Source organism: Hyperolius riggenbachi, chromosome 1 (genome assembly GCF_040937935.1).
Source record: "Hyperolius riggenbachi isolate aHypRig1 chromosome 1, aHypRig1.pri, whole genome shotgun sequence".
Classification (NCBI taxonomy): domain Eukaryota; kingdom Metazoa; phylum Chordata; class Amphibia; order Anura; family Hyperoliidae; genus Hyperolius; species Hyperolius riggenbachi.
The window spans coordinates 90005529-90029341 of NC_090646.1; the positions used below are offsets into that span (position 1 = coordinate 90005529).

Here is a 23813-nt window from a genome sequence, read left to right on the forward strand (position 1 = left end):
CGGAGGTCTCTGGGGAACTCATGTTGAGCTCATATAGTGGTTGACGGTGAGTGGAGTATTACTGATCCCAGCAATATACACACTGACTGGCAGAGTACGCAATGCTATATAGTGTGGCTGAGCGGTGTACACAGAGTGGCAGTAAACACAATGCTATATAGTCTGGCTGAGCGAGCGGTGTACTACTGTTCCCAGCAGAATCAGAGTGGCAGTAAACAATGGTATATAGTCTGGCTGAGCGGTGTACACAGAGTGTCAGTAAACAATGGTATATAGTCTGGCTGAGCGAGCGGTGTACTACTGTTCCCAGCAGAATCAGAGTGGCAGTAAACAATGGTATATAGTCTGGCTGAGCGGTGTACACAGAGTGTCAGTAAACAATGGTATATAGTCTGGCTGAGCGAGCGGTGTACTACTGTTCCCAGCAGAATCAGAGTGGCAGTAAACAATGGTATATAGTCTGGCTGAGCGGTGTACACAGAGTGTCAGTAAACAATGGTATATAGTCTGGCTGAGCGGTGTACACACAATGCTATATAGTCTGCTATATAGTGTCAGTAAACAATGGTATATAGTCTGGCTGAGCGAGCGGTGTACTACTGTTCCCAGCAGAATCAGAGTGGCAGTAAACAATGGTATATAGTCTGGCTGAGCGGTGTACACAGAGTTTCAGTAAACAATGGTATATAGTCTGGCTGAGCGAGCGGTGTACTACTGTTCCCAGCAGAATCAGAGTGGCAGTAAACAATGGTATATAGTCTGGCTGAGCGGTGTACACAGAGTGTCAGTAAACAATGGTATATAGTCTGGCTGAGCGAGCGGTGTACTACTGTTCCCAGCAGAATCAGAGTGGCAGTAAACAATGGTATATAGTCTGGCTGAGCGGTGTACACAGAGTGTCAGTAAACAATGGTATATAGTCTGGCTGAGCGGTGTACACACAATGCTATATAGTCTGCTATATAGTGTCAGTAAACAATGGTATATAGTCTGGCTGAGCGAGCGGTGTACTACTGTTCCCAGCAGAATCAGAGTGGCAGTAAACAATGGTATATAGTCTGGCTGAGCGGTGTACACAGAGTTTCAGTAAACAATGGTATATAGTCTGGCTGAGCGGTGTACACAGAGTGTCAGTAAACAATGGTATATAGTCTGGCTGAGCGGTGTACACAGAGTGGCAGTAAACACAATGCTATATAGTCTGGCTGAGCGAGCGGTGTACTACTGTTCCCAGCAGAATCAGAGTGGCAGTAAACAATGGTATATAGTCTGGCTGAGCGGTGTACACAGAGTGTCAGTAAACAATGGTATATAGTCTGGCTGAGCGGTGTACACAGAGTGTCAGTAAACAATGGTATATAGTCTGGCTGAGCGGTGTACACAGAGTGGCAGTAAACACAATGCTATATACTCTGGCTGAGCGAGCGGTGTACTACTGTTCCCAGCAGACACAGAACAGTGAACAGAATGCTATATAGTGTGGCTGAGCGAGCGGTGTACCACTATTCCCAGCAGACACAGAACAGTGAACAGAATGCTATATAGTGTGGCTGAGCGGGCGGTGTACCACTATTCCCAGCAGACACAGAACAGTGAACAGAATGCTATATAGTGTGGATGAGCGAGCGGTGTACCACTATTCCCAGCAGACACAGAACAGTAAACAGAATGCTATATAGTGTGGCTGAGCGAGCGGTGTACCACTATTCCCAGCAGACACAGAACAGTGAACAGAATGCTATATAGTGTGGCTGAGCGAGCGGTGTACCACTATTCCCAGCAGACACAGAACAGTGCACAGAATGCTATATAGTGTGGCTGAGCGAGCGGTGTACCACTATTCCCAGCAGACACAGAACAGTAAACAGAATGCTATATAGTGTGGCTGAGCGAGCGGTGTACCACTATTCCCAGCAGACACAGAACAGTAAACAGAATGCTATATAGTGTGGCTGAGCGAGCGGTGTACCACTATTCCAAGCAGACACAGAACAGTGAACAGAATGCTATATAGTGTGGCTGAGCGAGCGGTGTACCACTATTCCCAGCAGACACAGAGTGGCAGTAAACAGAATGCTATATAGTGTGGCTGAGCGAGGTACACAGAGTGGCAGTAAACAGAATGCTATATAGTGTGGCTGAGCAAGCGGTGTACTACTATTCCCAGCAGACACAGAGTGGCAGTAAACAGAATGCTATATAGTGTGGCTGAGCGAGGTACACAGAGTGGCAGTAAACAGAATGCTATATAGTGTGGCTGAGCAAGCGGTGTACTACTGTTCCCAGCAGTGACACAATGACAGGGGGGACCCTGGCTAGCGTGGCTGGAGCGCGAACTACCCTGCCTGCCTACCCAAAGCTAAACCCACAGACAAATGGCGGAGATATGACGTGGTTCGGGTATTTATTTACCCGAACCACGTGACCGTTCGGCCAATCAGAGCGCGTTCGGGTCCGAACCACGTGACCCGTTCGGCCAATCACAGCGCTAGCCGAACGTTCGGGGAACGTTCGGCCATGCGCTCTTAGTTCGGCCATATGGCCGAACGGTTTGGCCGAGCACCGTCAGGTGTTCGGCCGAACTCGAACATCACCCGAACAGGGTGATGTTCTGCAGAACCCGAACAGTGGCGAACACTGTTCGCCCAACACTAGCAGCAAGCAAGGTATGAACTGATGTGGCTCTATGGTTCGACTTGATGAGAATGGTTGTACAAGGTACCCAGTTACATTATGGAAAACCAAACCTAAATGAATGTAAAATAAATCCCCCCACCCCTGCTGAAAATGTCATACTAGGTATTATCTGTGTTTCTAAAACAAAAGGTGTTTAGCTTCATGAGGAAGAAGTAACCCCTAACGCAGCTTGCAACAGCTGTCTACAAGTTATGGCTGTGTAAAATGAATAGGTTACAGGTGTATATAAACAAAGGATTCTGGCTGTATGCCTATCTTTTTTTGCAGAAAAATAAAGGAATTCACAAATGCACGCACTGTCCTGAAGTGATGCATTATGATGATTTCTTCTTATTTATGTGAAGCGGAACACTTGCAAATGCCTAATATTTTGCAGCTTTTCAGTAGGAGAGTTTTGAGGTTCCTTTAGGTCCTACACAAAAACTAATTGTATTGGTTCATCATAATGTAATATAACAATCGAAAGTCAGGTGGCGATAAGATGCTCAGGGTTGCTCCTCATGCAAGCAAGTACACTATCAGTGGCGTAGCTAAGGAGCCAGGGGCCCCAGTGTGAGTTTAAGATGGGGCCCCCAAGCGATATGGAGCCTCAAAGCCTACCAAAGATAGATAGCTTCAGTGTAACAGGTGCATTTGTTAATGATACGAGTATTCAGTGCACACATACAGGTGATCATTACCAGCAAAGCACCAATGAAAAGCTAAAAGGACGGATGAAGGAAGGCCCCTGATTGGTCCCTCTGGTTCAGGGGCCCCGGTGCAATTGCAACCTCTGCATCCCCTATTGCTACGCCACTGTACACTATAATCACAAAGGAAAAAAAGTGCCAGAAAGGGAAACTTTCCCTGGACAGGTCTCACCTTTTAGGAATGCTGTCAAGGCAGCGGTGTAAGTGGCAGGGGGAGACAACTAACACTGGAGTGAGGGGACCGGGTTCCCCAGTGCACCCTCCCCATGCGCTGGCATTACCTCAGGCCCGGAACACCTTACGGAGCGGCGTGGGTGGGGCTGCAGTGGCAGAGGGAGAGCGGGCATAGCGCAGTAACTCACCTTACAGGATCCCCCACACTGTAGCTTCTTTCTACTTCCTCTCTCAGGTGTCCCTCGCTTTGGTAACAACTCCCCCTGTGATGACATAATGGCATGTCATCACAGGGGGTGCTGGTACTAATGCGAGGTATACCATTCACCAAATGCTACTGCACCAATGGATGTTGACGTGCTGGGCTCACCCCTGGAGTCACAGTGAAATATCCAAATCAGCCTTTCTCAACCAGGGTTCCCTGGAACCCCAGGGTTCCTTGTGTACTCTGCAGGGGTTCTTTGGCATTTTCCACCATCATGGGGGAAGTATAATGGAGCACATTATAATAGGTGGTACTTTAAGAAGAAGCACTAAATTGGGGGCTCAGGAGTAGAGATGGCTTGAACCTTCGATTTTCGCTTTGCGAACCTTGAACGCAAACCTCCGCAAAAAGTTTGGTTTCGCACGAACTTTTAGAACCGCAATAGACTTCAATGGGGAGGCGAACTTTGAAAACTAGAAACATTTATGCTGGCCACAAAAGTGATGGAAATTATGTTTCAAGGGATCTAACATTTGAGTTTTTACATGGAGGAGTGGGATAGACGCCAAAAGTCCTGGGGGGGAAATCTGGATTTGACGCACAGCAGCGTTTTAAGGGCAGCAATCACAATGAATGCTAAATTGGAGGCCTAAAGTGCTTTAAAACATCTTGCATGTGTATACATCAATTAGGTAGTGTAATTAGTGTACTGCTTCACACTGACAGACCAAACTCACTGTGTAACGCACCGCAAACAGCTGTTTGTGTAGTGACGGCTGTGCTGGACTGGTGCGCACCATGGCGCATGATTTCAAGCAAGGGGATTATCCAACTCCATTGATAGTGGTTGCTATCTGGATCCTGCTGGATTACAAAAAAGTCTTAAAGGGGTCCCCCACCGCAAGTATTCACTATCTGCATGGCACCAGTATGAATGCGCGGGATGCTTGAAGTGTGTAAGAGTGGGATTGTCCATATACATCATTGAACCGGGACTTTAATTATTAGTGCTGTCTTGATGGCTATATTAGCTTTTGCATACACAATTTTAAATTTTTGAATCATGATTGCTCCTTTCATATGTGTATTATTAGAAATTATGTATGTTCTTGACTGATTAATAAATTTTGATACTTGATACATTAAGGTGGCTGGTAACCCGTATATGTTCGGATACTTTGAGGCATGTACACACACCAGAAAAAAATGTCATTGGTTTTGTTAGCGGCCGCTGCTAGCAGCGGCCTTAAAAATTCAGGAATCCACCTGGAGTACTGGTCCCTGTAGGTGGTGGCGGAGAAGGCAGTCAAGTGGCCTGCAGGCAGAGATGCTGTTTGGGGACCGACTTAATCATGGGGCAGGCAGTCATACGGCGTGCAGGCAGAGATGCTGTGTGTGGGGACTGACTTAGTCTTCGGGCGGGCAGTAGCCCTCCGGGATCCATGCCTCATTCATTTTGATAAAGGTGAGGTACTGAACACTTTTGTGACCTAGGCAACTTCTCTTATCAGTGACAATGCCTCCAGCTGCGCTGAAGGTCCTTTCTAACAGGATGCTTGAGGCAGGGCAAGACAGAAGTTGGATGGCAAATTGTGACAGCTCTGGCCACAGGTCAAGCCTGCGCACCCAGTAGTCCAGGGGTTCATTGCTACTCACAGTGTCTACATACACACTTAAGGCCAGGTAGTTGGCTACCTGCCAGTCCAGGCGTTGGTGGAGGGTGGATCTGGAAGGGCTAAGGCGAGACGTTGGACTAAAGAATGTCCGCATGTCTGACATCCCATGAGATCGCTAGAGTGTCCTATCCTTGGACATGGGAGGAGGAGGATTACTGGCAGTGGCACCTTTATTTCGTTGTGCTGTGACATCACCCTTAAACGCACTGTAAAGCATAGTTGCCAGCTTGTTCTGCAAAAGCTGCATCCTTTCTGCCTTCTGGTGATTTGGAAACATCTCCGCCACTTTTTGCCTATTCCGAGGGTCTAGTAGCATGGCCACCCAGTACAGCTCATTCCCCTTGAGTTTTTTTATACGGTTGGTCCCTCAACAGGCTGGACAGCATGAAAGATGCCATCTGCACAAATTTGCATGCAGACGTACTATCCATCTCCTCTTGCTCTTCCTCAGTGATGTCAGCTAAGTTCTCCTCCTCCCCCTAGCCACGAACAATACCACAGAAAAGTTAAGCAGCACAAACCCACTGCGATGCCTGCTGTGGTTGTTCTTCCGCCTCCTCTTCCACCTCCAAAAAAACACCTTCCTCATCATCTGACTCCTCTTACCCACATGACTCTTCCTCCTCCTCCTACCCCCTCTGTGCTGCCGCAGGTGTTGAGGAATCATCTGCTTCTGCTGAGAATTGATCCCACAACTCTTCCTCCTGTTCCTGTTCCTGTTCACGCTCCTCCACAGCTTGATCCACCACTCTACGCATGGCATGCTCCAGTAAGAAAGCATATGGGATCAAGTCGCTGATGGCGCCTTCACTGTGACTCACCAGGTTTGTCACCTCCTCAAACGGCCGCATGAGCCTGCAGGCATTTCGCATGAGTGTCCAGTACTTCTACCAGAACATCCCCATCTTCCCAGAGCATGTCCTTTGACTGTAGTTGTAGAGATACTGTTTGACAGCTTTCTCCTGTTGTAGCAGGCTGTTGAACATCAGGAGCGTTGAATTCCAGCTAGTCGTGCTGTCACAAATCAAGCGTCTCACCGGCAAGTTGTTTCTCCTCTGAATATCGGCAAAGGGTGCCATGGCGGTGTAAGACTGCCTGAAATGTCCACACACCTTCCTGCACTGCTTCAGGATGTCCTGTAAGCCTGGGTACTTAGACACAAATCTCTGAATTATGAGATTCAGCACATGTGCAATGCAGGGTACATGTATCAACTTTCCCAAATTCAAAGCTGAAATTAGATTGCTGCCATTGTCACACACCATGTTGCCGATCTCCAGTTGGTGTGGGGTCAGCCACTGATCCACCTGTTTGTTCAGAGCACCCAGGAGAGCTGCTTCAGTGTGACTCTCCGCTTTGAGGCAAGACATGTCTAAGATGGTGTGACACCATCGTACCTGGCATGCAGCATAGGCCCTGGGGAGCTGGGGCTGTGTAGCTGGAGAGGAGATCGCAGCACCAGTAGAGTTGAACTGACACTCAGCCAAGGAGGAGGAGGAGGATGACAGCAAAGAGGATGTAGCAGGAGGAGAGGAGGTGGCAGCAGGCCTGCCTGCAAGCTGCAGAGGTGTCACAACTAGGTCCGCTGCACAGCCACACACTCCCTGCTTGCCAGCGGTCACCAGGTTGACCGTGCTTGGCAGACCAGGCATCCGTGGTCAGATGGACCCTTGACCCACCGCTGTGTGCCAGAGATTACACCACTTGCCTTTCAACTTCATAGTACAGTTTGGGTATCGCCTTTTTCGTCTCCTCCTACTCCTCTCTGACTCCCCCTCTGAATTGTCCCCTTGGTCATCTTGTCTATTAGGATCCCATGTGGTATCTGTGAGGATATATTGGAGTGATGATGATATGTACGGTAATATGCAGAATATAGCCGCCGTATGGTATCGCACCGAAGCCATATTTTATCATTTTGCTATCTGCTGTGTATCTTTCAGAGGTGGATGTCAGCCAGTCTGGTTTGAAGGCTGGCAGCTTCCTGAAGTTCCGTATATAATGTAAATTAACTCTGCATTCAATGGCCATTGTCTGCTCCTAATTGGGAAAGAGGTAATTAAATAACGAGCCCCTCTTTTGTCTTTTGTTGCCGTGTGTTGAACTTTGTGCATATGTCAATAAGCCAAAATACAATCCAGACTGGACAGTGGAAGCTAACACAGGAATGTTTGAAGTCAGAGGACAGCCTACCTGGAAGTGGGTGAAGTGGTTTGAAGTCCTTTTGATACAATTTTACCTGGGGTCTGAATTGCTTTGAAGTCTGCCAGGTGTGACAGGAAAAGCCTTGAATTTCGCATGTCAAAGCTAGCCCAGATGTGACAAGTGGCTCGGCAGACCGTGATGTCACAAACGGGGAAATTGCGTTAGCCTCTGGCCAGGAAATGGCTTATTATGCCAAGAGCATTCAAGTCCCCACCTTTGATATGCTGTAAAATACACTTTTAAAACTAGTTCCTCCCCTTCCCAATGAAGTTGCAGCCTCCAGGCGTATATCCCAGTATAAGAAGCAGGGCCAGATGCTCTGGAGATAGCAAGGACGCTAAGGGCTGCCCGACTACTGGTCGAAGCGGTGTTCTCCCGCCAATGACGTTCAAACAACGCGGTAACATTTATTTTTCCCTTTTATTTCGGCAACCTGTCTTGTGTGTACCTTTGTAAACTCTTAATTTTGTAACTTTTTACTTTGCTTTTGTAAATCTTTTGTGTATATTATTTTCTGCATTGTTCCACATTTTCCTGGAATATTAAATCGTTATTTAATAAGCTTGACTTCTGCTGTACTAAACTAACACTCATAGCCTAGAAGAGACTGAAGTGTAACTAAGTTCATGCCTGATTGTATGATTGAGCGACACTACCGTATGAGATTGTAATTGCATTGTGTGTATGGGGCACTTCTGCGCTCGACAGCCGAGTGGGAAGTCTAACAGTATCGTTCGGAACGACTGTTAGTGGTTTTGCTTCACTACAGTGTAAGATTGCAACTGTGGGTGTGTGCGTGGCGTTCTCGTATTCGGCCTAAAGCGCAAAGCTGACCCAAATCCAAAAATGCAGATTGCGTGTTGAGCACTCGACAGCTGAGTGGACGTGTCTAGCAATGTCTAGTGGCGGCAGTGGAAAGTGTTTGAGGGGTCCCAGCCTTGTTTGTAGCTTGAATAAGGCTGGTCCCCGCTTGATCTGGTCAAACTCGCAGTCGGGAACCGTATACGCAGGCATGCCGCAGGCCGGTTCCTGACATAATTGGCTGGCAGTGGTGGGATCGTTTAGTACATTAGTACGCAGTTTAGCGCTCTATTCTGTGTACTAAAGGCTGGAAGCTGTTAGAAGCGACTAGCCTACAGAAGTCTTCTCAGTGCAGAATCTACGGTATATACTTCCCCCCCCCCCCCCAAAGATACACACTTGGAATTTTGCTTCCCATCCCCCCTTTTTCTTTTTTCCACACGATGGCTCAGAAAGCACCCAGCTATGCAAGGCAAAGCAAAGAGATACTACTCAACCTGTGTGAGCACAATGGCATCGAGACGGCGAGCGGCCAGACTAAGGAGCAGTTAGTTCATGCCCTCGAGGAGTAAGATGAGGCAGAGCAAGCCCGTGCTCCAACGCCAGCCGATGCAGCTCATGACACTCCAGAGGAGGAATCGCTCATGCCGCAGAATGCGTGTGGAGACGATGTCCTGGACGACCCACCAAACAGGGAGATGCCATCTCTGGAAGCGGATCTACAGTTACTGAACTCGGCTGATCCTGAACTGCGCCTAAAGCTGATCCTACTGCACCGACAGGCAGAGAAGGTACAAGCTGCACAGAGACTCCGGGCCGAGAGGGAACAAGCTGCCCAGCGACTCCAGGCCGAGAGGGACAGACTCCGGGCAGAGGAGGGAAGAGCTGAACGGCAACACCAGCTGAAGCTGGCTAAACTTCAGCAGCAGAACCGGTCTGCTGGACCCGCAGAACGTGAAGGTGAGCAAGTCCATAGAATCCCCCTGGATAAGTTCCCCGCTATGGACAAAGACTTTGACATAGACACTTTCCTACAGGGGTTTGAAAGGACTTGTCGGCAGTATGGGGTGCCCCGGGCCGTGAGCAGTGGGCAAGATACCTCACACCAGGGCTGAGAGGCAGGGCCCTGGAGGCGTTTGTGAGTCTCCCCCAGGAGGAAGAAGCAGACTTTGAGGCGATTAAGAAAGCCATCATTGCACGATACCACCTCACGCCAGAGGTGTATCGCAAACGTTTCAGGACAATGCCACGAGGTCCTAATGACAGCTACCTGGATCATGCTTGCAACCTGTACACTGCATTCCAGCAGTGGTTAAAGGGACTGTCAGTCAAAACCTTGGACGCCCTGAAGGAGCTGATGATAAAAGTCCAGTTCCTACACACCTGTGCTGTTGAGGTCCGGCTGTTTGTGCTGGATCGAGAACCAAAGACAGTGGATGAGGCTGCGGAAATGGCCGATTTCTACACTGCCCATAGAGCACCCGAGTCCTGGTGGACTACTACGCCCAGCTGGAGGGGAGAACAGATTGCTAAACCTGTGTCACCCAGCACCCAGAGGAGGCAAGCACCGCTGTCTCCTGGATTCAAGCAACCCACCACTGACACTCGGAAATGCTTTGTATGTGACAGGGTGGGTCATATCAGCACGACTTGCCCAGAGAGGAAGATGGAGGCCCTAAAATCCAATGAGGCCTCAAACCCCAGTGGAGTACCAACTGCTTGGTGTGCTACCAGAAATGCCACTGGCTATGCAGAGAATCTGAAGCTTGTCACGGTTGGGGGTACAGTTGCCACTGGGCTGAGAGACACTTGAGCATAAATGACTCCCATACATCCCCAGTTTGTAAACCCGGAGCAGTACATACCTGGGAAAATTATGGCCGTCAGAGGAGTTGGGGGTGTCACCCCAGCCATACCCACCTCTTTGGTCCACCTAGATTGGGGAGCCGGCAGCGGATTGAAAGAAGTTGGGGTAACTGACAAAATCCCCACCAACGTTTTGCTGGGTACTGACCTGGGATGGCTAGTAGCCCGGTATGAGCCTAATCCAACCCCGTGGAACCCGCCTCCCCAGCAAAAGTTCAGGACTCTTGCAAGGTACTGTGTGATAACTCTGTGCAAGTGGGGGGTGCTGGTGGGCCTCCCGGGGCTATGAACTGTATACTAGGAGCCAGCCCTAGTGATTCTCCAGTGCCTAGGCCTGGAGTGGGACATGTTGATACAGAGAATGCAGAAACTGATGATGTAATTTATGACGCACGGACTATCAAGGCGATCGATGCAGGAACTGTTGATGCTACTTGTGAAGTGCTGAGTAGCACTGTGTACAATGCTGCAGATAATGTTGATGTGGAATGTGATGTTCTAAATGTCAATATGTGTAAGACGGATAATGTTGATATCATATGTGTTGTGCTACATAATGATGCTTGTCCTGTGGACACTCAGTCAGCTGCAGGAGTAACCAGCAGTGGTCGCTGGGCTGCAGCAGGTGGACTGTCCACTGAAGGGGCAGACGGCACCAGGCCAGACCTTTCCCCTTCAGATGTTTTTAAGACCAAATGTGACGTGATTTATGATGTGTGTAATGTGGGCACTCCCTCAGCTGCAGTGGTAACCCGCAGCGCTAGCGGGTCTACAGCAGAGGGACTGTCCACCGAAGTGGCAAACGTTGCTGGGTCAGCCACATCCAATTCGGAACCTGGCCCTGAGGGCCCAGGAGCCTCTCCGTCTGCAGCCTTCCTGGAATGTGTGACAGGCAGCACTGAGCTCTCTGGGGCTGTTCAATTTGACAGCAGCCTGGAAGAGCTCAGGGGGCTAGCCAGCAGGTCACCGGCTGGGGGGGGCGGGCTGAGTGGATTCTGGGAAGTTATTCCCTCGGAGCTGTCCGAAGTGGAGGAGGCAGACCGGTAGATAATCGTTCCCCAAAGGGACCGAGAGATAGCTCCTGCCACTATAGAGAAAGTGCAGGTAGTGACGGTCGGAACCCATCCCCAGCTGCAGCACTGTCTCTATGGTCACGAATTCACGGTCGTCACTGACCCTCATTCCCCTGGTTGGTTACGTCAAGTTGCCAGGGGCAACGACACATTGCAGCAACCTGACCTAGCTTTCAAGTCGTGTAGCTTGAAGTTAACTGCCAGGTGGGGAATCCTCGAGAGGATGCTAAGGGGTTACCCCCCAGGCCCGGCCGGCAATGTAGGCGCTGGCCAGGTCATTCATGGGAGTCACCTCCCAGCACCATTCTAAAAGAATTTTGCTCTCTGCTGTGTATCTTTCAGAGGTGGATGTCAGCCAGTCTGGTTTGAAGGCTGGCAGCTTCCTGGAATTCCGTATATAATATAAATTAACTCTGCATTCAATGGCCATTGTCTGCTCCTAATTGGGAAAGAGGTAATTAAATAACGAGCCCCTCTTTTGTCTTTTGTTGCCGTGCGTTGAACTTTGTGCATATGTCAATAAGCCAAAATACAATCCAGACTGGACAATGGAAGCTAACACAGGAATGTTTGAAGTCAGAGGACAGCCTACCTGGAAGTGGGTGAAGTGGTTTGAAGTCCTTTTGATACAATTTTACCTGGGGTCTGAATTGCTTTGAAGTCTGCCAGGTGTGACAGGAAAAGCCTTGAATTTCGCATGTCAAAGCTAGCCCAGATGTGACAAGTGGTTCGGCAGACCGTGATGTCACAAACGGGGAAATTGCGTTAGCCTCTGGCCAGGAAATGGCTTATTATGCCAAGAGCAGTCAAGTCCCCACCTTTGATCTGCTGTGAAATACACTTTTAAAACTAGTTCCTCCCCTTCCCAATGAAGTCGCAGCCTCCAGGCGTATACCCCAGTATAAGAAGCAGGACCAGATGCCTAAAAAATTGTAGCTCTCTGGAGATAGCAAGGACGCTAAGGGCTGCCCGACTACTGGTCGAAGCGGTGTTCTCCCGCCAATGACGTTCAAACAACGCGTAACGTTTATTTTTCCCTTTTATTTCGGCAACCTGTCTTGTGTGTATCTTTGTAAACTGTTAATTTTGTAACTTTTTACTTTGCATTTGTAAATCTTTTGTGTATATTATTTTCTGCATTGTTCCACGTTGTCCTGGAATATTAAATTGTTATTTAATAAGCTTGACTTCTGCTGTACTAAACTAACACTCATAGCCTAGAAGAGACTGAAGTGTAACTAAGTTCATGCCTGATTGTATGATTGAGCGACACTACCGTATGAGATTGTAATTGCATTGTGTGTATGGGGCACTTCTGCGCTCGACAGCCGAGTGGGAAGTCTAACAGTATCGTTCGGAACGACTGTTAGTGGTTTTGCTTCACTACAGTGTAAGATTGCAACTGTGGGTTTGTGCGTGGCATTCTCGTATTCGGCCTAAAGCGCAAAGCTGACCCAAATACTAAAATGCAGATTGCGTGTTGAGCACTCGACAGCTGAGTGGACGTGTCTAGCAACGGCTAGTGGTGGCAGTGGAAAGTGTTTGAGGGGTCCCAGCCTTGTTTGTAGCTTGAATAAGGCTGCTCCCCGCTTGATCTGGTCAAACTCGCAGTCGGGAACTGTATACGCAGGCGTGCCGCGGGCCGGTTCCTGACAGCATCCGTATCATCATAATAATCCTGCCCAGCTTCGCTTGCCTCAGACACCTCATAAACTGCACCAACAGCAGGTACTTCATCCTCCTCCTCCTCACACCTTACGTCCATAGTGTCGCCTAACTCAGACATATGAAGTGGTGTAACTTGCTTAGCACCTTCATCTTGTTGTAACAATAATGACTGCGAATCAGTGAATTCCCCACCAAATAACTCCTGCGAAGTGTCAAATGCAGTAGATGTGGTGCTTGTAGTAGCGCTGGTGACTGCGGAAGATGAGGTGTTCTGTGTTAAATAGTCAACCACGTCCTAACAATCTTGGTAGTTGATGGGGCGTGCCTTCTTCTGAACACTATACTTTGGGGCAGGGCCACACGAAATCACGTCAGCACAACTTCGAACAGACCTGCCGGGTGGCCTGCCTCTTGGTCTGCCTCTGCCTGTTGTTTTGTTCATATGGGGGCGGGGGGGATGAAGTGAAAGTTATGCACTGACTAGAATAATACAATGTGCAGTCACACAGGTGCAGTGAAAGTTATGCAGTGACTGGTATTACAATACAATGTGCAGCTGTCACACAGGTGCAGTTAACAGGTATGCACGGACTGGTATATTACACAGCGTGCGGTCACACAGGTACTGTGAACAATTATGCAATGACTAGTATTAGAAATTTGCAGCTGTCACACACACAGGTACCGTGAACAGGTGCAGTGACTGGTGGTTTATAACACTGCATGCGCTCACATAGGTAGGTAGGTGCACTGAACAGGTGGGTATGCAGTGATTGGTATTACAAATGTGCAGCTGTCACACACACAGGTAGAGTTGAGCTGAAATTTTCGTAATTTCACATTACTATAATTACGCATGCGAAATTTGCGATTACGATGCGAAATTAGCGTAGCGAAATTGCCATTAAAATCGTAATTGAAAATACCGTAAGCATAATTTTCAACGCGAAATTTCGCGTTTCGTTCATGCCGTAATTTCGCATTAAACGCTACTGTAATTTCGCGTTAAACCGTAACGCTCCGTATAATATAAAAAAGCCGCCGACTTTAAGGGTTAATAGCAAAGCCCCCTTAAATGCTAAGAGCCTCAAATTTGGAGAATACATTAAGGAGATCAGGAGGAATAAGAGGAAATTTTTTTTTTCAAAAAGACCTTATAGTTTTTGAGAAAATCGATGTTACAGTTTCAAAGTAAAAATGTATACATTTAAAAACCAGCCGACTTTAACGGTTAATAGCAAAGCCTGCTTAAAGTTTAGGAACACCAAATTCCTAGGGTATATTAAGGGGATCAGTGGGAATAAGAGGAAAATTTTTTTTTCCAAAAAGACCTTATAGTTTTTGAGAAAATCGATTTTTAAGTTTCAAGGGCAAAAATGTCTTTTAAATGCGGAAAATGTCAGTTTTTTTTTGCACAGGTAACAATAGTGTATTATTTTCATAGATTCCCCCAAGTGGGAAGAGTTTTACTTACTTCGTTCTGAGTGTGGGAAATATAAAAAAAAAACGACGTGGGGTCCCCCCTCCCAGACCTCTTTAACCCCTTGTCCCCCATGCAGGCTGGGATAGCCAGAATGCGGAGCACCGGCCGCGTGGGGCTCCGCACCCTGACTATACCAGCCCGCATGGTCCATGGATTGGGGGGTCTCGGAAGGGGAGGGGCAGCCAAGCTTTCCCCTCCCCCTCCGAGCCCTTGTCCAATCCAAGGACAAGGGGCTCTTCTCCACCTCCGATGGGCGGTGGAGGTGGAGGCCGCGATTTCCTGGGTGGGGGGTTCATGGTGGAATCTGGGAGTCCCCTTTAAAAAGGGGTCCCCCAGATGCCCACCCCCCCTCCCAGGAGAAATGAGTATAGAGGTACTTGTAGTACCCCTTACCCATTTCCTTTAAGAGTTAAAAGTAAATAAACACACAAACACATAGAAAAAGTATTTTAATTGAACAAAAAACATAACCACGAAAAAAGTCCTTTAATATTCTTAATTAACCATTAATACTTACCTGTCCCTTTAAATAAATGATCCCACGCAATATCCTCGGAAATGTTCTATCAGTTACAATGTAACAAAGTTATTATGTAACAACTTTGTTACATTGTAACTACGCCGCACCCGACGCCACTCGCCGCTCAGCCGCCGCATACGCGTCCGTGCAGGACGCTAAGTCCCCGCAGCTCCCGCTGTCCACCCCGCCCACATCTGTCACCCACATGTCACCCACATGTCACCCACATGTGGGTGACATGTGGGTGACATGTGGGAGAGGCGGGGAGGGCAGCGGAGCCGGCGGGGACTTAGCGTCCTGCACGGACCCGACAGAGCTCTGAGCTATATAGCTCAGAGCTCTGAGAAGCATCTTTGTATTTGGGCTCCAAGGAGCCCCATTGGTCCTTAGCAGACCAATGGGGTTCCTTCAAATCAGAAGGAACCCCATTGGTCTGCTAAGGACCAAAGGGGCTCCTTGGAGCCCAAATACAAAGATGCTTTCGAGAGCTCTGAGCTATAGCTCAGAGCTCTGTCGGGTCCTGCAGCGCAGACGCGGAGGCGGCGGCGGCGGTGAGTGACTTCGGGTGCGGCGTAGTTACAATGTAACAAAGTTGTTATATTGTAATAACTTTGTTACATTGTAACTGATAGAACATTTCCGAGGATATTGCGTGGGATCATTTATTTAAAGGGACAGGTAAGTATTAATGGTTAATTAAGAATATTAAAGGACTTTTTTCGTGGTTATGTTTTTTGTTCAATTAAAATACTTTTTCTATGTGTTTGTGTGTTTATTTACTTTTAACTCTTAAAGGAAATGGGTAAGGGGTACAAGTACCTCTATACTCATTTCTCCTGGGAGGGGGGTGGGCATCTGGGGGACCCCTTTTTAAAGGGGACTCCCAGATTCCACCATGAACCCCCCACCCAGGAAATCGCGGCCTCCACCTCCACCGCCCATCGGAGGTGGAGAAGAGCCCCTTGTCCTTGGATTGGACAAGGGCTCGGAGGGGGAGGGGAAAGCTTGGCTGCCCCTCCCCTTCCGAGACCCCCCAATCCATGGACCATGCGGGCTGGTATAGTCAGGGTGCGGAGCCCCACGCGGCCGGTGCTCCGCATTCTGGCTATCCCAGCCTGCATGGGGGACAAGGGGTTAAAGAGGTCTGGGAGGGGGGACCCCACGTCGTTTTTTTTTTATATTTCCCACACTCAGAACGAAGTAAGTAAAACTCTTCCCACTTGGGGGAATCTATGAAAATAATACAATATTGTTACCTGTGCAAAAAAACTGACATTTTCCGCATTTAAAAGACATTTTTGCCCTTGAAACTTAAAAATCAATTTTCTCAAAAACTATAAGGTCTTTTTGAAAAAAAAATTTTCCTCTTATTCCCACTGATCCCCTTAATATACCCTAGGAATTTGGTGTTCCTAAACTTTAAGCAGGCTTTGCTATTAACCGTTAAAGTCGGCGGGTTTTTAAATGTATACATTTTTACTTTGAAACTTTAACATCGATTTTCTCAAAAACTATAAGGTCTTTTTGAAAAAAAAATGTTTCCTCTTATTCCTCCTGATCTCCTTAATATATTCTCCAAATTTGAGGCTCTTAGCATTTAAGGGGGCTTTGCTATTAACCCTTAAAGTCGGCGGCTTTTTTATATTATACGGAGCGTTACGGTTTAACGCGAAATTACGGTAGCGTTTAATGCGAAATTACGGCATGAACAAATAACCATTGTAATGTGAAAATTACGCGAAAATTACGCTTACGCGAAATTTCGCGAAATCCTTCTTCATTACGATTATGTACTTACGGCCATAATCGTAATTACACTAATTACGCGGAATTTCGCGAAATCGTAATTAGGTCATTACGCTCATCTCTACACACAGGTACCGTGAACAGGTGCAGTGATTGGTTGTATATAACACTGTGTGCGCTCACGTAGGTAGGTGTACTGAACAGGTGGGTATGCAGTGATTGGTATTACAAATGTGCAGCTGTCACACACACAGGTACCGTGAACAGGTGCAGTGACTGTTGGTATAGAACACTGCATGCACTCACGTAGGTAGGTAGGTAGGTGCACTGAACAGGTGGGTATGCAGTGATTGGTATTACAAATGTGCAGCTGTCACACACACAGGTACCGTGAACAGGTGCAGTGACTGGTGGTATATAACACTGCGTGCAGTCACGCAGGTAGGTAGGCGCACTAAACAGGTGGGTATGTAGTGATTGGTATTACAAATATGCAGCCGTCACACACAGGTAGTCACTGAATGTGCTGGGCCTGGCAGTGGCACAGTAGGAATTACCAAGGGGCCAAGGACCAGCAGCTGCGACTAACTGACAAGGCTGTATATGCAACACAAGTGTCTGTGGGACACACAGACACAAAAAAAAATAGATCACAAGAACAACATTAGCTCTCAAAAGAGCTGTTGAGGATGAGGAGTTATTTTTAGCAATAAATATCAAGAAGGAACAACCTAACAAGCCTAACACAAGAGCCTTACTAAGCTTTTCCTATGTCAGCAGGTTCTTTCCCTTCTCCAATTACTGCAGCCACACGAGTGAGTGAAAAGGCTGACACTGCCTGCGTTTTATAAGGCGGGGGGGGGGGGGGGCTCCAGGAGGGAGTGTAGCCTGATTGGCTACCCTGTGTCTGCTGACTGTGATGTAGAGGGTCAACGTTGACCCTAATGATGTAGTATAGGGGGCGTTTCGAACTCGCATATAGTTCGCGGTTCACTGCGAACGCGAACCACCAAAGTTCACGCGAATAAGTTTGTGGTCAAACTGTTTGGGCCATCTCTACTCAGGAGACCGTATACTGAGTGGCAGTGTAATAGGGGATAGTGAAATAAACAGCCACACATACTTTTTAAGTCCATGCCTCCTCCAAAATAACTGCAGGGGTTCCTCGAAATAAAAAAATTGTTTGCAGGGGTTCCTTGAGATCCCAAAGTTATTTGCAGGTTCCACCAGGTAGAAAGGTTGAGAAAGGCTGATCCATATACTTTACAAGATCTGCACTGTCTAAAATCTTCTTTATTTATAGCTCTTTAAAACAGGGCAAACATTAAAGGCAGTGAAAACAGCATGTGCCGGGTCTGATGACGGGATCAGGTATTTCTGGTATTATTGTCAGATCTGACAAGATTAGCTGCACGCTTGTTTCTGGTGTTATTCAGACACTACTGCATCCAAATAGATCAGTAGGGCTGCCAGGCAACTGGTATTGTTTAAAAGGAAAAACATATGGCAGCCTTGACATTTTTCTCACTTCAGTTGTCCTTTAAAGTGACACTGAAGCGAAAAAAATATGATATGATGAATTGATTGTGTAGTACAGATAATTAGAACATTAGTAACAAAGAAAATATTCTCATTTTTTTTTTCAGGTATAGTTTTTTTTTTATAACATTGCATCATTCTCTAATAATTGCAGTTTACACATTACACTCAGCATTCTAAATTGGTTTCACAGAGAAGGCTAGTGAACCTTTGAACTGTCCTCTGCAGAAAAAACAAAATACAGTGACAGACACTTGAGATAATAAGCTTCAGAAGACCAAGCTCTCTGCCACTTTGAAAGTTGTGGAGATCAGTGGCTCTTTTGCATAGATAACAACTGGAGTTTCTTAACCTGCTGAGCGGTCTGAACGAGCTCAGCTCGTCCATTACCGCCAGAGGCTGCCGCTCAGGCCCTGCTGGGACGATTTGGCTCAAATAAAAAGCAGCACACGCAGCCGGCACTTTGCCAGCCGCGTGTGCTACCTAATCGCCGCTGCAGCGCGGCGATCCACCGCATGCAGTGGTGAAAGAGGGTCCCCCCAGCCGCCTGAGCCCAGCGTAGCCGGAACAAAAAGTTCTGGCCAGTGCTAAGGGCTGGATCGGAGGCGGCTGACGTCAGGACGTCGGCTGACGTCCATGACGTCACTCCGCTCGTCGCCATGGCGACGAGGTAAGCGAAACACGGAAGGCCACTCATTGCGGCCTTCCGTGTTACTTCTGGCCGCCGGAGGCGATCAGAAGAACGCATACGGAGCGCCCTCTAGTGGGCTTTCATGCAGCCAACTTTCAGTTGGCTGCATGAAATAGTTTTTTTTTTATTAAAAAAAAACCCTCCCGCAGCCTCCCTGGCGATCTTAATAGAACGCCAGGGAAGTTAACTCTCTCTGTACTGGAAACAATATTAGACTCATATCTCTGCTGCCGATGTCACGTGTTATTAGTTGTACCACACATACAAATCATTATATCATAAGTTTATTTTAACTTCAGATTCTCTTTAACCTGACCAATTTTACATTCTTCTACCAGCAACACAGCAGATATGTATTGGACAGAGGACTTGGTTTTATTTGGTCCAATACTTGCCAGTCCAGACTGCATTTTGGTATCTGAGTTTTTATCTGATTATTTCCATAACTCAAAAAGGATTACACAGTGATGCTCTTTAGATGCTTCTTTCCCCGGGGACTGCTATCCAACTCAAACAATATACATTTCCATCACACATGAGTTTGGTTTGGCAACAGATTCCCAGTTATAACTCCCCATCAATCTGTATTATTTATCAAAGTGACTAAATTAAACTCTATGTATTTCCTGTAACAACTGGCCAGATCCACCATTTCAATTCAAACCTACTCTGAAAAAATGACCAATTGCAAACTGATTGGTTGCCAGGGGACACACGGTTACTGTATTCCTTCACACACTGGTTAATGAGGTCCTGTGAGGACCCAGTATAACATATTGCTGGATGTGGCTACAGGACATTTCTTACACATTGATTAGGTGCAACCAGAGAACATACAGTTGTGTTCAAAATTATTCAACCCCCACTGAACTTGAGTGTTTTGGCCAGTTTGACATTGATTTTGATCATTTCAGTCATCTTGTTTACTGCTTCACATGCTTTTCTTCACAGGCCTTGTTCTTCTTCCTCCTCCAAACATAGCGTTGATCCATGGGCCCAAACAGTTCTAATTTTGTTTCATCAGTCCACAGAACACTATCCCAAAACTTTTGTGGTGGTGTAGTGCACAGATTTAAAAGCTGTTATAACTGGAAAGGTATGTTGTACTAAGTACTAAGAATGAATGTCACTTGGGGGTTGAATAAAACTGATAATGATGTGAGCACAGAAAATACATTTGTGGTTGTTTCATTATAAATGTTATGTCATATTTGTCTGACTTACAAGTGCCTCTGATTAATTTGTAAACAAGATGACTGAAATGATCAAAATCAATGTCAAACTGGCCAAAACACTCAATAATTTTGAACACAACTGTAGCTTAGACTGGACTGCCACCTTACATCCATACATAAGTAGTCATTGTGGAGACCAAAGGCGTAGAATGATACCCAGGTGTTTTTGAGGAAGCAGGTGGTGTGGGTGCCAGACGTTTGGACAGGGCACCAGCACTTACCAAAGCTACCTTCTTTTAGCAAAAGGGTAGTAGACTGGATGCCCAACGTTTAAGAAAAAAAATGCTTCACCTGTGTGGTGCAGCACTTACTACGATGACACAGTGATGGTGTATTTGACACACCAACACTGAACATGAAGGATGAAAACAATGAAAGATAGGTATCAATTATAGCAAGGAGCAAACTACGAGGGATAGGGTTTAGGGATGGTCAGAAATACTGATTTCTGATTCCGCGGTAATTCTGATTTCCATCAAAGCCAATTACCAAGTTGACTTATAAATATTGGACAAATCAGATAATGCAGAATTTTACCGCAGTAATCGTAATACCACTGACATTTTAGGGCAAACACAAGGCTTGGGAGTACTTGGTAGTATCCCAGTCTTGTGATTGGTCTAAAATTACAGTGGTAATCTGATTTTGGCAGAAAAAAATCTGCATGCCCTGATTGGTCCAATGCTTCCGTGTGCTGTGATTGGGCAAAAATTACTGAGTTGCAGTAATCTGGTATTTCTGCCGATTCCCGAAATGCAGAAATTTCAATAGCACTGAATCCGAATGAACATCTCTAATAGGGTTAAGGGGAAGTTATCCATCAGTTTTGGCATCAGGAATGGGCTTACTAGTAAGGAGAGGAAGTTAAGGTCAGTCATCAGGAATGAGGTTTTCATTGAGAGGGCATTTACAATTAGGTGTTGGGTGAGGGATTTCCTAAAGCTTCATCTACATGCGTAGATGAGGCTCCGATCCGGCGGCTCGATTAGCCACCGGATCGCCTCTTCCGCGAACCCGCCGCATCCCCGCTCGCCCGCGTGTACGCCGCATTCGATACCCGCTCGTCCCAGCGCCGTGCCGCTTATCTTCTGCTTGATTCCCTGCCATTGTCCCCTCGTGGGGAACGAGCAGGGAATCGGCGGTAGCAAGATCCGACCTGTCGGATCTTATCAATCGAGCCACATCAGTGGCTCGATTGATAACACACATCGGAGCCTCATCTACGCGTGTAGATGAGGCTTTAAGGGGGAAGGTTTGAGTTAGGGACTGGAAGGTGGTGCTCCTCTGAGGGAGAGGTTAGGATTAGACATTGAAAAGGGTTTTTTATCAATGTGGAAGGGGAATGCATTAGGGGTAAGTTTGGGTTAGGGTAGTGAATGATGACAGAACAAACCCCAAAACCACAAATACGGTGTTGCACAGATGAAACATGACATGATCTCTAACCATATACCCACAATGCAGCTGTGCCGCTCAAACCACTAGTATCAATTGTACATGTATGCATTTTGGAAATACCAGTTGTTTAGTTCTTTGAATTCTGGACTAGGTGTCTGCAGTTCTCCCCACTCTGAGGTTCCTACTATCTCTCAATCAGAGCAATGAAGGGTGTTGCACAGAGCAAAGTCAACAGAGGGAAGCAAGCTCCTGTTTATAGTCTTCAGGCTGATTCAGTAACACAGTGCAAAGAGGCGTTGTACAAAGTGCAACGCCCAAAAGCACAAGATGTAGTTGGGAAACTCCCATGGATCAGACCGACTTCAAATTCACAATACTCTGGATCCTGCAAACACTGCAACAAGCTTCACTTTAAAACAACTTCAACCTAAAAATTCCTCTTCATGATTCCTTGACGTTTATGCTCTTCATAGCTACATAACATTATTTTGATAGTTATTAGTGTTATTTCAGTTTGCTGGCCAGAGCTGCAGGATTTGCTGTCTGGTTTGTGGGAGTGTCACTTTGCTTTATTCAGTGCGCGCAAAGGTTACTCAATACAAACTGACAGCTGGTCCAGACACTGTAGGGTTACTGCTACTCCTAGCGCTCCCTGGCAAACACTTTGTTTACATTAGAGGGGAATAGCAGGGTTAAACTCTGCAGTGCTGCCCACTTTCACTCATTCGAGAGCATAAAAAGTAAATGTCCAACTAAATTGGAAAGGCAACTACTTGAAGGTAAACTAATTGCCCCAATCCCCACCACCAATTCACAGTTTTTATGATAATTTTGGAGTGCCACCATAGATACCATTATAAAAAGTGGCTATAGTGTGAAATTTTCTATTTAACACACTAAGGGTTCGATTCACTAAACCGTGATAACTCATAGCATGGTCGTGCTAGCGTTTTCACGTGCCTTCGCTTAATTTTTGCGCACAATCGTGTACGTAAATACGCAATTGCGTGCAAAAACGCTAGAGCGGCCGTGCTATGAGTTATCACGGTTTAGTGAATCAAGCCCTATAGGCGCTATTTATAACGGCGCCCAAGTTTCTTACAATAGCGGAAGCTCAAATTTCCAGCTTAGGTTAATATCTCCTTTACAAAACACTCTGAAACCTTCATAACTAAATGAAATAAGGCCACCACATGATCTGTGTGTCTCCTCTGCAGCACATAACATTTGCCAGAAACCCCAAGACAGTGATGACATATGACTAGATCAATAAGAATCACTGCTGACATTGAGAACATTTTGTATATATATATATATATATACTGTACTGACCTTGTGATAACATACGGAGCGAAGCACACCACAAACGAGCCTATAAAAATACTGATCTTCTTCGTGGCACGTTGCCGTCTCCTCTTCTGCTCGCTCAGACACCTCTGCTTCACACTGAAAAGGCAGATGCTGATTGTGATTATATGGCAATACATGGCAGGACAGACAGGGGACCCTAATACCATATCGCATCTAGACATACAGCCATATACAAACGTACCGGTGAGAAAGCAACTATGGTATGGTAATCTGTAGATGTGACATGACATAGAATAAAGCTCCCACATCAGTGTTAAAAGCTTAATAAACTTAAAGCAAACCTGTAGCAAACATAAATTTAGGAGATAATAAATTGTGTGTGTAGTACAGCTGAGAAATAAAACATTAGTAGCAAAGTAAAGAGTCTCATATTGATTTCCAGTACAGGAAGAGTTAAAAAAAACTTCGATTGTTATCTATGCAAAAGAGCTTCTCTGTGCTGTTCGACCCACTGGGTCCAATGCAGTCCTGTTTTCTGAACAGCAAAGAAACATTGAGATAAGGTTTTACTGCAGGGAAATTCAAAGGGCCGTTATTTCTGCTTTGTTTATTTAGTTTAAGTATTTATTTAGTTTAAAAGGCAGAGTGTAGCTTTCAAACAGCAATTGTGACAGAATGATGCAATGTTATTTAAAAAAGCTATTTAAGTGAAAATAAAAATTAGACTTTTTTCTTTACTACTAATGTTCTATTCCTTACCCGCACTACGCATACAATTCATTATATCAGAGATCAACTGAATTTCCTGTTCGCTACACGCATGTGAAAAAAAACAT

The 23813-nt window shown here is 46.5% G+C and overlaps 1 protein-coding gene across 1 annotated transcript in view; it reads right to left on the minus strand.

Moving 5' to 3' along the window:
* The window catches only part of LOC137545724 (G-protein coupled receptor 26-like), an 88680-nt gene that overhangs the window by 38342 nt on the left and 26525 nt on the right, over positions 1-23813 (minus strand). The window contains exon 2 of the mRNA XM_068267266.1: positions 22999-23112. Coding sequence (XP_068123367.1) covers positions 22999-23112 — 114 coding nt within the window. The remainder of the gene's footprint in view (positions 1-22998; positions 23113-23813) is intronic.